Source organism: Dermacentor andersoni, chromosome 5, assembly GCF_023375885.2.
Source record: "Dermacentor andersoni chromosome 5, qqDerAnde1_hic_scaffold, whole genome shotgun sequence".
Classification (NCBI taxonomy): domain Eukaryota; kingdom Metazoa; phylum Arthropoda; class Arachnida; order Ixodida; family Ixodidae; genus Dermacentor; species Dermacentor andersoni.
Genome location: NC_092818.1, coordinates 18,999,992 through 19,013,950, shown reverse-complemented (window position 1 = coordinate 19,013,950; position 13,959 = coordinate 18,999,992). Strand labels below are relative to the sequence as shown.

Sequence of the window (13,959 nt, the reverse complement as noted above, 5' to 3'; positions counted from 1 at the left end):
CAAATACAGGTGTTACTAGTGACAGGCTAAATGAAATGTCTGTTCTTCTAGACTTCCTGAGTCTTGAAGTAAGAAGCCGGGAACATACTATAATGATGACTGCTGACAAGGGAGAACAAGCCTCAACAGCAAAACGACAATCTAACGAGCATTTCCAAGGTTCTGCATCTATGCTAACCGTGAAACTGACTCCAGAGAGTTGCATATTATGCGGAGACAAAGATCACTCGGTGGATGTCTGCCCAACGGAACTAACATTAGACGAGAAAAAGCAGAAACTACGGAAATTAGGATGCTGTTTCCGCTGCGCTAGACAATTTCACAAAGCTAAGGAATGCCGATACTGGAAGAGACTAAGCTGTGCGAAATGCAAGGGGCGACATATCACCACAATGTGCGACCCGAACTGGAAGCAGGAGAATACGGAAACGCAGACAACTGTTTCCAGCTCGTCAACAGATTCGCCAAAGTGCACAGTTCTTCTGCAGACCGCCCAAGTTTGGGCTGTGGGCACTGGAAGCAGATGCTTTGTAAGAATGTTGATTGATGGTGGCAGTCAGCGCAGCTTCATCACGGAAGAACTGTCTAGGAAGCTGAAAGCCACTGTGTTAGCCGAAGAGCAGCTCACAATCTCGGGATTTGGAAACGTTTCAGCACCGCGGAAATATTATCAAAGAGTACGAGTCACGCTGCATAGCCAGTACGACTCAAACTCACTAGAAGTAGAGGCGATAGAAGTTCCCGAAATATGCAATGACTTGTCAGCATTGACAGATACAAATGTACTTGCAAAGTTGAAAAGCAAGAACTTACGTTTGGCTGACGTCAACGCAGTTCAGGTCTCGCCTGAGCCTGGAATAAGCATCCTTATAGGTGCCGATTATTACTGGCAGCTTGTCAGCCGAAGAATTACTCGACTGGACGACTCTTTGACCGCCATCGAAACTATCATAGGATGGACACTTCATAGAGATACCAGAAGTCCACCTAAGTTCTACAAGCCGGAAACCGTAAGGAACTTCAACATATGCCTAACGGAAGCCAATGTTTCCCAGCAACTGAGGTGTTCCTTGGAAATAGAACATCTGGGACTGACTAACGAAGACAGACTTTCGAAAGATGACAAACACGTCCTGAAGAACTTCGTGGAAACAACTATTACAAACAATGGTCGCGATCAAGTTGAACTGCCGTGGCACAGCAATTGTTCCCAGCCTAAAAATAACCGGGATATCACATTAAAGAGGCTGGAGTCCTTGCAGAGAACGCTACATCGAGGACCAGAGTTTCAGAAGGAATATGACACTGCCATTAGGAGCTACTATAACAAAGACTACGCTGAGAAGGTCACAATGGACAGTACGAGTGAACATATCACGTACTACATGCCACACCGAGCAATAGTGCGACGCGACAGAACTACAACTGAAGTACGGGTGGTATCCGACGCCTCTTCTCATGCTCCGGAGTCACCTTCACTCAACGACGTCTTGTGGACAGGGCCGAATTTGAACCCCAACATCCTCGACTTACTGCTGAAGTTTCGCAGCTTCAAGATTGGAATTTCCACTGATATCGAAAAAGCGTTTCTTCAAATATCGCTGGCTGAATAAGACCGAGACGCGTTTCGTTACTTCTGCTTTGAAGAAGGATCTTCCAATATTGAAGAACTGCACACTGCTGACACGTCCGTGCTCCACCCGGCGGGTGGAGGGAAGTCGTGGGGCACAGCTCCTTGTCATTGTCGTCATCATCGTCGTCTTCAACGTCATCGTCTTCCGCTCCGCGACACTCGAGCGGGCCTGCCGGGCGCCCGTCGTCAACAGAAAAGGCTCCATCTGGGTCATCACTGTCAGGGAGGCACAGCAGTACTGTGGAATGGCTAAAACGCAACGACCACACGCTGGCCCTCGTTGTCCGGGTGCAGCGAATGCCACTTCCACGACAGCCTGAAGCCATGGCCGCCCGCAACAGCTCGCCAGGCCATCAAAAGGAATTACCTTCACCCCAGCAGCCACCACCTTACACCCCTGGAGGGCTAGGACTGCTGTCTGGGCCGGGGCCAGGGCAGGCCAATCACATGCACCCGACGCATGCACCAGCAGCACGTCAGCAATGGTGGCTGCGATGGCTTCCACTGCGGCACCTACGCCCATTAGGAAGACACCTGCCAGCAAGGGTTCTACCACGAGCACAGAAAAGTGCTCATGGCGCCGACGGCTTTGCCGACGGCAAAGTTCGCTCATGCAAAGTGCGCACTTCTAGTGGCAACACGTTGCGGAGACCGGCACAGATGCGGTACCACCTAGAATCTGCTGGACAAGCTCCGTCTTGAAAAGAAACAAGCACACGCTAATTGTTCGGCCGGGAGCTGTTGAATATTATGCTCCGAAAAAGAAGAGAAGAAGACGAAGTGAAAAACGAGCGTGGAGCCAAGCGCGCCTGCGTTTTTAGTTGTTTTAGCAAGCGTCGAATAAAGAAGACGTTCTCTACTTCGGCTCCGCTTCCTGGTTTTCAACACGCTGGGGCAAGGCATCAAGTGGGACAGCGCAAAACCAGGCCTGCCTGTTATCTGCCTGAAGTGGCCACCAGATCAAAAAGCCGTTTTACAGCAAAAGAACTGGTGCTGCTTCACTCGGGAACAATGGCACCAACCTTCATTCCGTGCCTCGACACTACTCATCGCACCGAGCGAGGTCTTCACCTTCATAACTGAAGGTAAATAAAAATTCAGTGACCAGCATTTTTACGGCTACAGCACGTCAGGATCGCAGAAATCACGTCCACTGCTGACAGACGCAATCTGCTGCATGCATGACAACGCTATGCCTACGAACAAGCGCCATTCCGTGGCTACAGTTCTGGCAAAGGTGTCGTCACATGATGCAACATGCATTGCAAGGAAAGAAGAAACTGATGCGGACGGCTGCAGGAAGCACAGGTTGGTGCAGCATGCACCCTGCAGCAGCCAGGAATGTCCCGTGAGCAGGTGTCACTGGTATGCCAGTTTATCAACCCTTTCGGCACCTTGGACAAGCTGGGTTCATCCACGCGTCTCTGGTAAGAACGGCCAAAAGCAAGTTATGCTTATCAGTGGTACTTTTCATTTACTAGTATTGCCACGGACGAAATGACTTGATCTAAGTGCTTTGACACGCTTTTGGTAAATGGCAGCACGCAATCTCTGGAAGAGTGCAAGCAGGGAAGATATCTTTTTTTATGGGGAAGAATGTAAAACAAATTGGTTTGGCAATCGGGGTCTTTAAGAATGGCACCACTGGCAGCTTGGGCTTCGTTGGGTTCTTCACAAAAAAGAAAAGCTGACTCCAGCGATGAATCGAGCTATTCCAAAGAAGAAGTGTACTGCTCTTCGAATGAAGATGACACTGGTATTCTCTATGTACTAAGCTTGTCTTTTGAGAATGAGTATCGCACAGTATATAATACAGTGCTGTTAAGCATGGCACAGAAGGGGTTATACCTTCTAATGATTTTCCACAGATAAGTTTGTTAAGCATGCCATCTGTGACAGTGCCACTTAGAAAAATGGTGACCACATGTTGTTGGTATGCCAATTTTCTGCGTCAGAACACACCAGGTGTTTCTATGCAGACATTCAAGCGATATTTAAAAATAGCCATTTTGAAATAAAAGGATGGTTCCTTTGAAGATGCAGCACAAGTAAGTGAACAGGGGTAGTGGGTGGTACGAGGTAATTTGTTTATAATTAATAATAATGCAATAATTCTGAACTTATAATTGCTGCGGGCTCATCGTAATTAGAAGATTGAAGCGTGCTCTGCTTACAAGCCACATGAACTTTTGGATATTGAAAAATGCGATTACCCACGGAACTGTGGCACTGCAAAATTTGGCTATCAAAGTGCGCATAGTCTCGTGCCCTTCGAAGGAACGTCCTGCCTACATCAACCAGCAGTGGGCAACCAGCGCACCATGACAGAGCAGAGCACGGAGCCATAACGTGCCGGCTGCTGAGTGAAGCTGGGCGATGAAAGCAGAATGTCGGCCTCAAGGCACGTGCACTACAGCCTGCCAGTTTTGGTTTTGTGCACTCTGATAGCTCTGAATCTCATTGTGCCTGTTCCACGGGTAATTGAACTTTTCCAGACACAAAAGTTGATATGGCTTGTATGCAGAGCTCACTTCAATTTGTGTTTATGATGAGCCCACTGAAATTACACATTTAAATGTTCAGTATTAGATTTTTGTTAATTAGCAACTAAAAAACTTACACCACCTGCCAACCCGTGGTCCCACCACTCACGGCATGTCTCTGAAGGAACCATCCTTTTATTTCAAAATGGTGATCTTTAAGTATCACTTAAGGTCTTCATATAAATACCCGATAAGTGCTATCTGTCATTATTACAGTGAAAGGTGCACTTCACCACGGTAGTGACAAATGGCACCACTGCTGTGTGAAATCAACATCTTCAGAGTGGCGTTGTTGCAGATGACTGATAAGCACACAACTTTATTGCGAATGAGACAGGTAAGCAATGCTCACGAATGTGATATTAAACTGAACCCACTGCAATATGCTGCGTGAGATTTGAGTGCCAATCAACCAGCAGTTTAGCTGGAAGCCATGTATACCTGGAGCTCCCAATTTATGCAACACTCATTACATGTCCAGTTGGCAAATGTTAACGTACCTGAATACAATGGTGACTCTGCATTGTCAAGCTGATGTTGTGCAATGAGGAGGAATATCTTGCGTGCATTTGGAGTCAAACTGCAAAAGACATGCTTCAGCGAACTGAGTGCGTTGGAGGCGGAGCTCTTGAGGGGCTCCAAGCTGGATTCCAGTACGTAAGGTTCAAATGTTGTTGCATTAATCCATACGAATCGGAACCTCCGTGAAGTCTCTTGATTCCACACTGCGGCAAAACATGACGTGTCACTCAGGCCATTAACACAAACGTTTAGTACCATGAGATGGGCACATAAATAAAGCGTGGCTGGGAAAATGAAAGAGTGGTAAATCTGTGCGTTCATTAAATTTCAGCGCATTTCTATCTGGACTAGCTGGGTAACACAAAGTACTGATCCGTACAGAAGGACATGGCACCGAAATTGCAAATAAGAAATGAGGAAAAGTACATTACAACATAGCCAAATAATGTTTGATAGATAAATATGTGAGGCATCATCATGCAAGGCCAAGCAAAATGAAGCATGTGACCAGGACGTTTCACACCCTGTAAGCAACACACTTTGGCTGAAAATTCAGTGCACTGTAGCAAAATAATTTCTTTTTCTTTAACCTTTTCCATGTCAAAAGCAAGTCACACCCGTGAAGGTGTTTTATGCAGTGACGAGTCTCTAATCCAGATATTTCCTTTTATGTACTGTGTGCCGAAGACGAGTGTAAATCTATTTATTATTTCTTATGTGAATGCTGTGCTACTATACGACACAGCTTTCTAAAAAGAAGATTTTTTAGGGTGTGGTTGGTGAAGATTCAGCAGGAGTGTAACTCCCCTGGGTTTTAAAAATGGCAGCACAGAGTTAGGCTGCTGCAGCTATGACAGCCACCTCTTTCAATGCCAGAACGGTGCTGTTTTGGGACATTTCTTAACCTCAAGTAAATAATTAGACCTGGAAATACCTAGTGAGTCATGTTTGGGGCTTTTATTAGTGACAACTGTGAGGAACAGTCAGAGTCTCTGGTGGCTTCATTTGCATAAGTGCAGCTCAATGAAAACACGTTTTGCCATCAGCGCGTCTGTAATGTCCTTTCCTTGCAGTGCCAGGAGTGAGGCGTCGCGTACAGGAAAACAAAAGCACAGTTGACTTGTGTTACAAGAACTACTATCAAGATTCACATAGAGTGCTTCTGTGGCCATGCCTACCTGCAACTAAAAAGAATAGGACAGTTACAGACAACAGAAAGTAACAAATAAACTGCTGCTATTGCAATAACGAACACTCTTTACAATGAAGCAGTCCTTAAAAACTCGAAAAATCTTGTTAACTTTGTGGGAAAGAAGAGAAGGTGCCATGAAAAGGGTTAGTTAATAATTTATCTGCTTATTGTCAGTTTCATATCATGTCAACTGTTCACAAGAGCATCCGCTCATTTGAAACAGTTGCCCAATAGCACGTATCAATGGTCGCAGCTCAGCGATAGCCATTTTTCCCGCAACGCAGTAATAAGACTGAGATTCTTTGCCATAAAATATTCTTACTTGCATTGATGGCAAAGCTTTACGTGGGAAACGAATACGCCTGTCAAGCGGGCAAGTTAAGTGCACTTATGGAGAGTGTCACTGGGTTTAGGTACACTTTGCCAAATCTTAGCGTCACAAGTGGAGTGTCACTCTCAGAGCAGTGCACTCCGGTTGGAGTGCGTTCACAGAACGCACTTTGCTGGCCGAGTGCATAGCCTCGCTGCCAGCGGTTTTAATGGTAGAAAATGTAATGCATATAGAAAAGGACACAGAAGTTCATTTTAGCTGTTGAACAGCTTTTAACAAAATAATCAGAACAGAACTCGCTCATATTGTGTTCCAGCAGGATCCAATGCCGCCTTGGTGCATGCCGCCATGTTCTGGATTGGCTGAGCATTCGTCTTGGCCGGCATTGACTTGCAGAACTCTAATAATAAAAAAATATACTCCTTTTTTGTTGAGAAAAATAGATTTAAGTTTATTTTTATTTGTAATACAACGTAGAACAATAACTTTTTAGTAGTTCTTATTTTTAATCTCCATCTTCAAAAAAACCGTGCTCTTAGCCTGTTGCCATTTTTTTTTCACTGCAAGTGCACTCTGTTTTCCCGTTTAGCATCGCGTAGCCTAAAGTGTCACTCAAAGCATAGTGAAATATTTAGCGCGCACCATCAACAAGGAAACAGTGAAGGGGGTTCTGCTGTCACTCCAAGACCCGAAGTGTACTCCCTGTGAGTGCACCTAACTTGCCTGCTTGAGAGGGGTGTAACCAGTCATTTCAAGTGACCGATACTCTTCCAATTAAATTGTGGCCACACATCCACTATTTACATTTTTATGCCTTTATAGCCTATTACTTTTTTTCCCTTCAATTACCATAAATCAATACGGTTCTGACAGAACTGTTTGCTGGCCTAGTTGGTGATTGCTGAAGGACAACAATGGCTTCGCTTACATACTCTAACATGCTGTAGTGACACAACACATTATATACAGGGCGTTTCAGCAAACACTCTCAAAATTTTTTAAAGGCTGCCTGTGGCAGATAGCTCAATTCTAGTTTACGAGCCGGTCTACTCGAAACGGCGGACGCTACTAGCACAAAATAAAATGCAAAGTCGACTAATTAACAATAAGTAACTAATTCACTTTGACCTCATTATCTTATGACCCATATTGCAATTTCCAAATTTTAGCAGTGGACTTCGCAAGGCGGATCCACTTGGAACGAATTCTCAGGACGACACCAGTTTCGAGATATAAATTTCCGAACTTTGTGGAGAAATGCACTGGCGTTCCAGTTACTTGTGTGCTTCAGTGCATGAAACAACGTTTTGTTAACAAATCAACTGGAATGCCAATGCATTTCTGTTCAGGAATTTAAGGAATCTTTAAAGGGACCCTGAAACGCTTTTGACGATTTTCTACAAACGTACTGAGGCGTTAGAGTAGGTCCTTCTGATCATTAATTGACATATCTAAGTGCTCAGCGTAAAGCGTGTAATTTATTATAAGGTTTTAAACATGCACATCGCTGCCGATCGCAGCGCACTGCTCGGCGGAATTTTAAGCCACCCCTACCCATATGACCGAAATCACCCACATGACGTCAGTGGGGTGAGCAACCCGATTGGCTGATCAGGGCGCGTGATCGATAATTTTTCCAACTTTATGGTAAACAAATGATCTTCGTAATAGTTGGAATGTTAGTTAATTTGTTTTTATAAATATAAAGTAACATAAAGAGAATGCACAAGAACAATTTTTCAGTACACCCAAGCACTTCCGGCAAACAGCAATGGTCGTCTGCTTGTATACAACGTACCCCATTTTGACGAGAGCTCCGCGGTTAGAGTCGGTCTCAGTCTTTTCGCGAGCACTATGATTTGACTTTGTTGCCTTGCGGACTGCAAAAGTAGCGACTGGCAATATGTCAAGCTTTGACATCGTGTCCCTCTGCAAGGCAGCGTACGAGCGAACTGGCTGCTGCGCATCGGACTGCCGCTATCCGATCGACGCCAGGTTTTGCGCGTTTGTGGCCGTCACTTTACACCGGAAGATTACTAACGCAATAGCGTTTCGCGAGTCCAGTTAGGGCAAGCGCAAGGGGACAGGGTCTGGCCGCTTGACTGTGCCGTAACGGGACGAGCCATGAGATGAGCAGAAGGGCAAATGTGAATGGTCTGCACGGTGCAGCCACCTGGTGGCACAGAGCTCAACCATACACAGTAGCAGCAACGAAGTGTATTCTTCTTTGCTGCTGGTGTGTATTTTTCGCAGGAGTGTAATCATCAACACGTTGTTTTTATAAATGTCTAAAATGTTTTACACTTGGTTAGAGCAATATTAGCACTTTGTTTGGCTGGTTAAGCGCTCCGCCAACAAGTGTCTGAACCGTGCAGACCGATCAGGCCGCTCACGTACGTCTACGCTACAGTTCCTTCATCAGCTTGAGTTTATGCCTGCAGTCATTTGCCGAAATGATCAGCTTGCCTGTGGTTACAGGAATACCAGACACGTTCGACGCTACGACAGATTGCTCGCAACGCACGCTGCTTCGATAGCTCCGCTTGGGGTCGACGGCCAAGCGGCTAGCGGAGAGGTCTCGCGCGGGCGGGGGCGGGCTCCAAAACAACCGGAAGTGGACAATGTGACGTCGCATCGTGACGCCGAACCAGTGAAGGCGGAGCTTAGTCTCGCTCGCTCAGGAACGAGTTGAGGACGACAAGCATGGCTAGGGAGGAGGGTAACTTCTAATCGCTTGTAGCTCCATTAATACGTAATGCATCACTTAAATTGTGGTGCGAATGTGCTACTAAAGCTGTACCCTACACGTCTACAAAATTTGTCCGAACCATTTCAGGGGCCCTTTAAGTCTCCCTAAGGAAAGTTCAGGAATTTATATTTCAGAACTGGTGTCATTTGAAAATTTGTTCCAAGTGGTTCTACCTTGCAAAACTCCACAGCTATAATTTGTAAATTGCAATGTGGGCCATAATGTGATTAGTCGAAAACATAAATATTGAATTTTTATTAATTAGTCAATTTTGCATCTCAATTTTTTGTGCAATTATTGTCCACCACTTCGAGTAGACCAGCTCCCGAACTTGAATTGCGATATCTGCCACACGCAACTTTTAAAGATTTTTTAAAGTGTTTGCTGAAACACCCTGTATGTTGCATCCGCTCTTTCTGAACAATTGTCGTTCCTTTCTTCAGTTCTATTGCTGTTAAAGCACTGTACAATCATTGCTACTCTACCTGCATACACAACCCCCCTTATGTAAAGCCTCTGAGCCTTTAAGCTGGTAATAAATAAAATGTTTTAATGTTAAAGCTTTGCCAGGTAATCTGGGTTATTGCATCGTTTAAAGGCCTAAGGCTCCCTGTATTGAAGCATACAGAGTTGGTATTGAATCATGTTTGAAACTTCAATGCACTCCTAGGAATAGCAGATAAAACAAGGGCTACAAATGCAAACGATGACACTTGAACATAGCACAGCTGGCAGTTGCTTTTCAAAGGAATTAATATGTATTTTTTTAAAAGGAAAAGTCAGGCAAAGCACATAAGTAATGTTATGATAAAACATAAATACATAAAAATTAAAGACACGAGAAGCCAAAAATGTAATACATTAATCATTCTTCTGACTGCTAGATGCTGCCGACAATGAAGGGTCAAAGGTTTGACACAGTGAGGGTTCAGTCATGTGCTATGGGTACACTTTCAATGTGCCTACAAGATATCTTGCAGCCTTCAGTATTCTGATATGCACTGAATTGGCCACTCAGTGTGTTGTATGAGTGAAATTAAATGTTACAAAATGCAGGCCCAGGTTGTTTCAAACCTATTTTGAAAGATAAAATTAAGTTTGAATTTTACTAAATTTGTAAAAAAACATTAAGACCTTCTGTCTGTACTGAAGAACAAAACATCATCATCATCATCATATTTATTTCCACTGCAGGACAAAGGCCTCTTCCTGTGACCTCAATTACCCCTACCCTGTGCCAACCAATTCCAACTTGTGCCTGCAAATTTCCTAATTTCATCACCCCACCTAGTCTTCTGCTTGTCCTCGACTGTGCTTCTCTTCTCTTGGCACCCAATCTGTAACTGTAACGGTCTACCGGTTATCCATCCTATGCATTGCATGGCTTGCCCAGCTCTATTTTCTTTCGCTTAATGTCAATTAGAATATCGGCTATCCCCATTTGCTCTCTCATCCACACCGCTCTCTTCCTGTCACTTAACATTACAGCTAACATTCTTCATTTCGTCGCTCTCTGCGAGTCCTTAACTTGTCCTCGAGCATCTTTGTCAACCTCCAAGTTTCTTCCCCATATGTTAGCACGGGCAGAATGCAGTGACTGTACTTTTCTTTTCAGTGATAGTGGTAAGCTCCCAGTCAGGATCCAGCAATGCCTGCCGTATGCACTCCAACCCATTTTTATTTTTCTGTGAATTTCCTTCTCATTATCAGGGTTCCCTGTGAGTGACTGTGGTTCCCTGTGACTTAGGGAACCACAGTCACTCAAAGGGTAAACATACCCCTTCGTTGACTCTAGAGGCTGACTGGCCATCCTGAACTCTTCTTCCCTTGCCCGGCTATTCATCATTATCTTTGTTGTTCTGCATATTATACTTCAACCCCACTCTTACACTCTCTCTGTTAAGGTCTTCAATCATTTGTTGTAACTCGTCTGCAGTGTTGCTGAATAGAACAATGTCATCGGCAAACCGAAGATTGTTGAAGTATTCGCCGTCTATCCTTACTCCCAAACCTTCCCAGTTTAATAGCTTGAATACTTCTTCCGAGCACGCAGTGAATAGCATTGGAGAGATTGTGTCTCCTTGTCTGACCCCTTTCCTTATAGGTATCTTCCTACATTTCTTGTGTAGAATTAAGGTAGCTGTGGAATCTCTATAGATATTTTCAAAGATATTTAGGTAAGTGTCCTGCACTCCTTGATTACGTAATGCCTCTACGATTGCTGGTATCTCTACTGAATCACATGTAGAGAGGCTAATTGTACTCTGTGGATTTCTCGATCCATGGTAGAGTATCCTTTCCTGAAGCCAGCCTGTTCTTTTGGTTCACTGAAGTCCAATGTTGCCCTTATTCTGTTGCAAATTAGCTTGGTAAATGTTTTATACAATACTGAAAGCAAGTTAATAGGCCTAGAAGTTTTCAATTCGTTAACGTCTCCCTTCTTGTGGACTAGTGTAACGTTGGCATTCTTCCAGTTCTCTGTTGCACTTGAAGTTGTGAGGCATTGCGTATAAAGGGCCGCAAACCTTTTAAGTACGATGTCTTCTCCATCTTGGATTAAATCGACCGTTATTCCATCTTCTCCTGCCACTTTCCACAGGGTCATGTCTTGCAAGGCCCCTCTAACTTCATCGCAAGTTATAGAAGGTGCCTCTGTATCCTCTTCATTACTACTACGCATGAAGGTAGTGTGGCTTGTTACGTTTTGCCTCCGACGTGCGGTATAGCCGGCGCGGATGCAACGGACGCCGGGGCTTCATTAACAGCGGCGGACATTTTAGTCAGTTCAGCGCTGCCGCAACGCTTCCTGCCAAGCGCGTCCAGGCATGTTTCAATGCCACGTGGCATTGAAACATGCCGCGCGCGCGCGTGCGTGCGCGCGTGCGTGCGTGCGTGTGTGTGTGTGTGTGTGTGTGTGTTGGTGCCCACGCTTGTCAAAGCGCGGCAGCCAAGGAGAGGCGCTCCCCAACTGTGAAGCGAGGAGGTCTGACCGGCGCCGGCCCGGCGGATACGTCACTTCTTGTCACAACGTGTCCGTGCGCCACCGTCACGTGCGCCTCTTTCAAGCCGTTCCTTCTTGCCCTCGACTCCGAGAGTATAAAAGCAGCTGCCCCCAGACGCCAGGAGAGGCTTCGATTTCTTCCGTCGAGTAACGTGGTCTCCGTTTCTCTCCTTCGGTCGACCTGACCGGCCGCTCTTTTGAGATGCGAGAATAAACAAGTTGTTCTGTTAGCAGTCGACTCATCCTTTGCCAGGACCTTCGGATGCTTCCAGCTGTGCCCCAGGCCGCCAGGTCAACGCTACCCTTGGGGCTTGCGACCCAGATGCAACAGGCTGCTCTGGGTACTGTACAGGTCAGTATAGAATTCTTCTGCTGCTTTTACTATATCTTCTAAATTGCTAATGACATTACATTGCTTATATTTCAGTGCATACATCTTGGCCTGTCTTATGCCAGGTTTTCTGTTCAATGATTTCAAGCTGCATCCATTTTTTGCTGCTTCCTCAGTATTTCTCACGTTATAATTTCAAGTATCCCTTATTTTCTCCTTGTCAATCAGTTTTGACAGTGCTGCTAATTCTATGTGATCTCTTGAGTTGTACACTTTTATTCTTTGTCGTTTCTTTATTAGGTCCTTTGTTACTTGGAAGAGCTTGCCTGCTGGTTGCCTTGGTGCGTTACCTCCCACATGAATTGCTGCTTCTGAAGCCAGCCTAGTTACGGTTAATCTCTCTGTTCTAAGGCTGCATATTTGTTTTCAAGTGACACTGAGCACATGCTGTTGGGTGAGTTGGTTACGCATGATTACGACGAAGACGCCAGATAAAATGACGGACGAAGGAAGACGACACGGGACAACCACGTAGGCGCCTACGTGGTTGCCCTGTGTCGTCTTCCTTCGTCTGACGTTTTATTTGGTGCCTTCGTCGTAATCTTGTTTGCAAGTACCAGCCTGAATTGGTCTGCTTTTACCTTTACTGCAGCTAGGTTGGCCTGTTTCTTCTTGACCAATTTTACTCTTTCTCTCTTCAAATTGAGGTGAATCCTAGACCCCACTAACCTATGATCACTGCACTTTACCCTACCTAACACTTCCACATCCTGCACTATGCTGGGATCGGCAGAAAGTATGAAATCAATTTCATTTCTTGTTTCACCATTAGGGCATTTCCAGGTCCACTACTTGTTGCTACGCTTTCTGAAGAAGGTATTAATTATTCAGAGCTCATTCCTTTCCGCAAATTCTATTAACATCTCTCCTCTAGTCTAGAATCGATCCTGTAGTTGCCAACTGCTTGTTCACCAGCCTGCTTTTCCCCCACTTTTGCACTGAAGTTGGCAAATGACTACAGTATACATGCATCAAAATTAATCCGGTGTCCCCCACTACGACGTGCCTCATAATCAGATCATGGTTTTGGCACCTGAAACCCCAGAATCTTTTAAAGAAATTATAGCAGCAGAGTAGCGGTAAAGCATAGCGGTAATAGTGTGTGTGGACAGCACGTGCGTTTCAAAGACCTATAATACAGTTGGCGTTCAGCGGCGAACATGCCCCGCAACTTGGTTGCACGCGCATGCCCTTTGCATTGGCACCTTCGTATCAGCAGAGAAAGTCCAACTTCCGACCACCAACCACGAAAACAGGCAACAAAGCCAAAGAAAGCTATTCACTTTAAAAACTCTATTGTGCAAGCTATTTTGGGCATTTGCATATGCTAGTTCTGGCCACAGTAATAGCATTGAGAACCACTATAGACGCACAGAAATAAATGCACACCCAACATATGTTAAAACAGTCACTGTTCTACCCCAACAGTCCAAAGCAGGCAATGTAGCGTGCACTTATGAGAAAATTTATTTACACCTAACAAAGGCTTTAGCAATTTACAGCTAAACCAAATCTTCAACAGCAAAAAAAACCTCTTGATGGTAATTGCTTGCCGGTTTCAGCAATGGCAACAGCCAATCAAGTAATTTATGTTTAG

General features: G+C 45.0%; 1 protein-coding gene across 1 annotated transcript in view; it reads right to left on the bottom strand.

Moving 5' to 3' along the window:
* The window catches only part of Orc2 (origin recognition complex subunit 2), a 43,405-nt gene that overhangs the window by 4,673 nt on the left and 24,773 nt on the right, over positions 1-13,959 (bottom strand). The window contains exon 10 of the mRNA XM_050177417.3: positions 4,677-4,901. Coding sequence (XP_050033374.1) covers positions 4,677-4,901 — 225 coding nt within the window. The remainder of the gene's footprint in view (positions 1-4,676; positions 4,902-13,959) is intronic.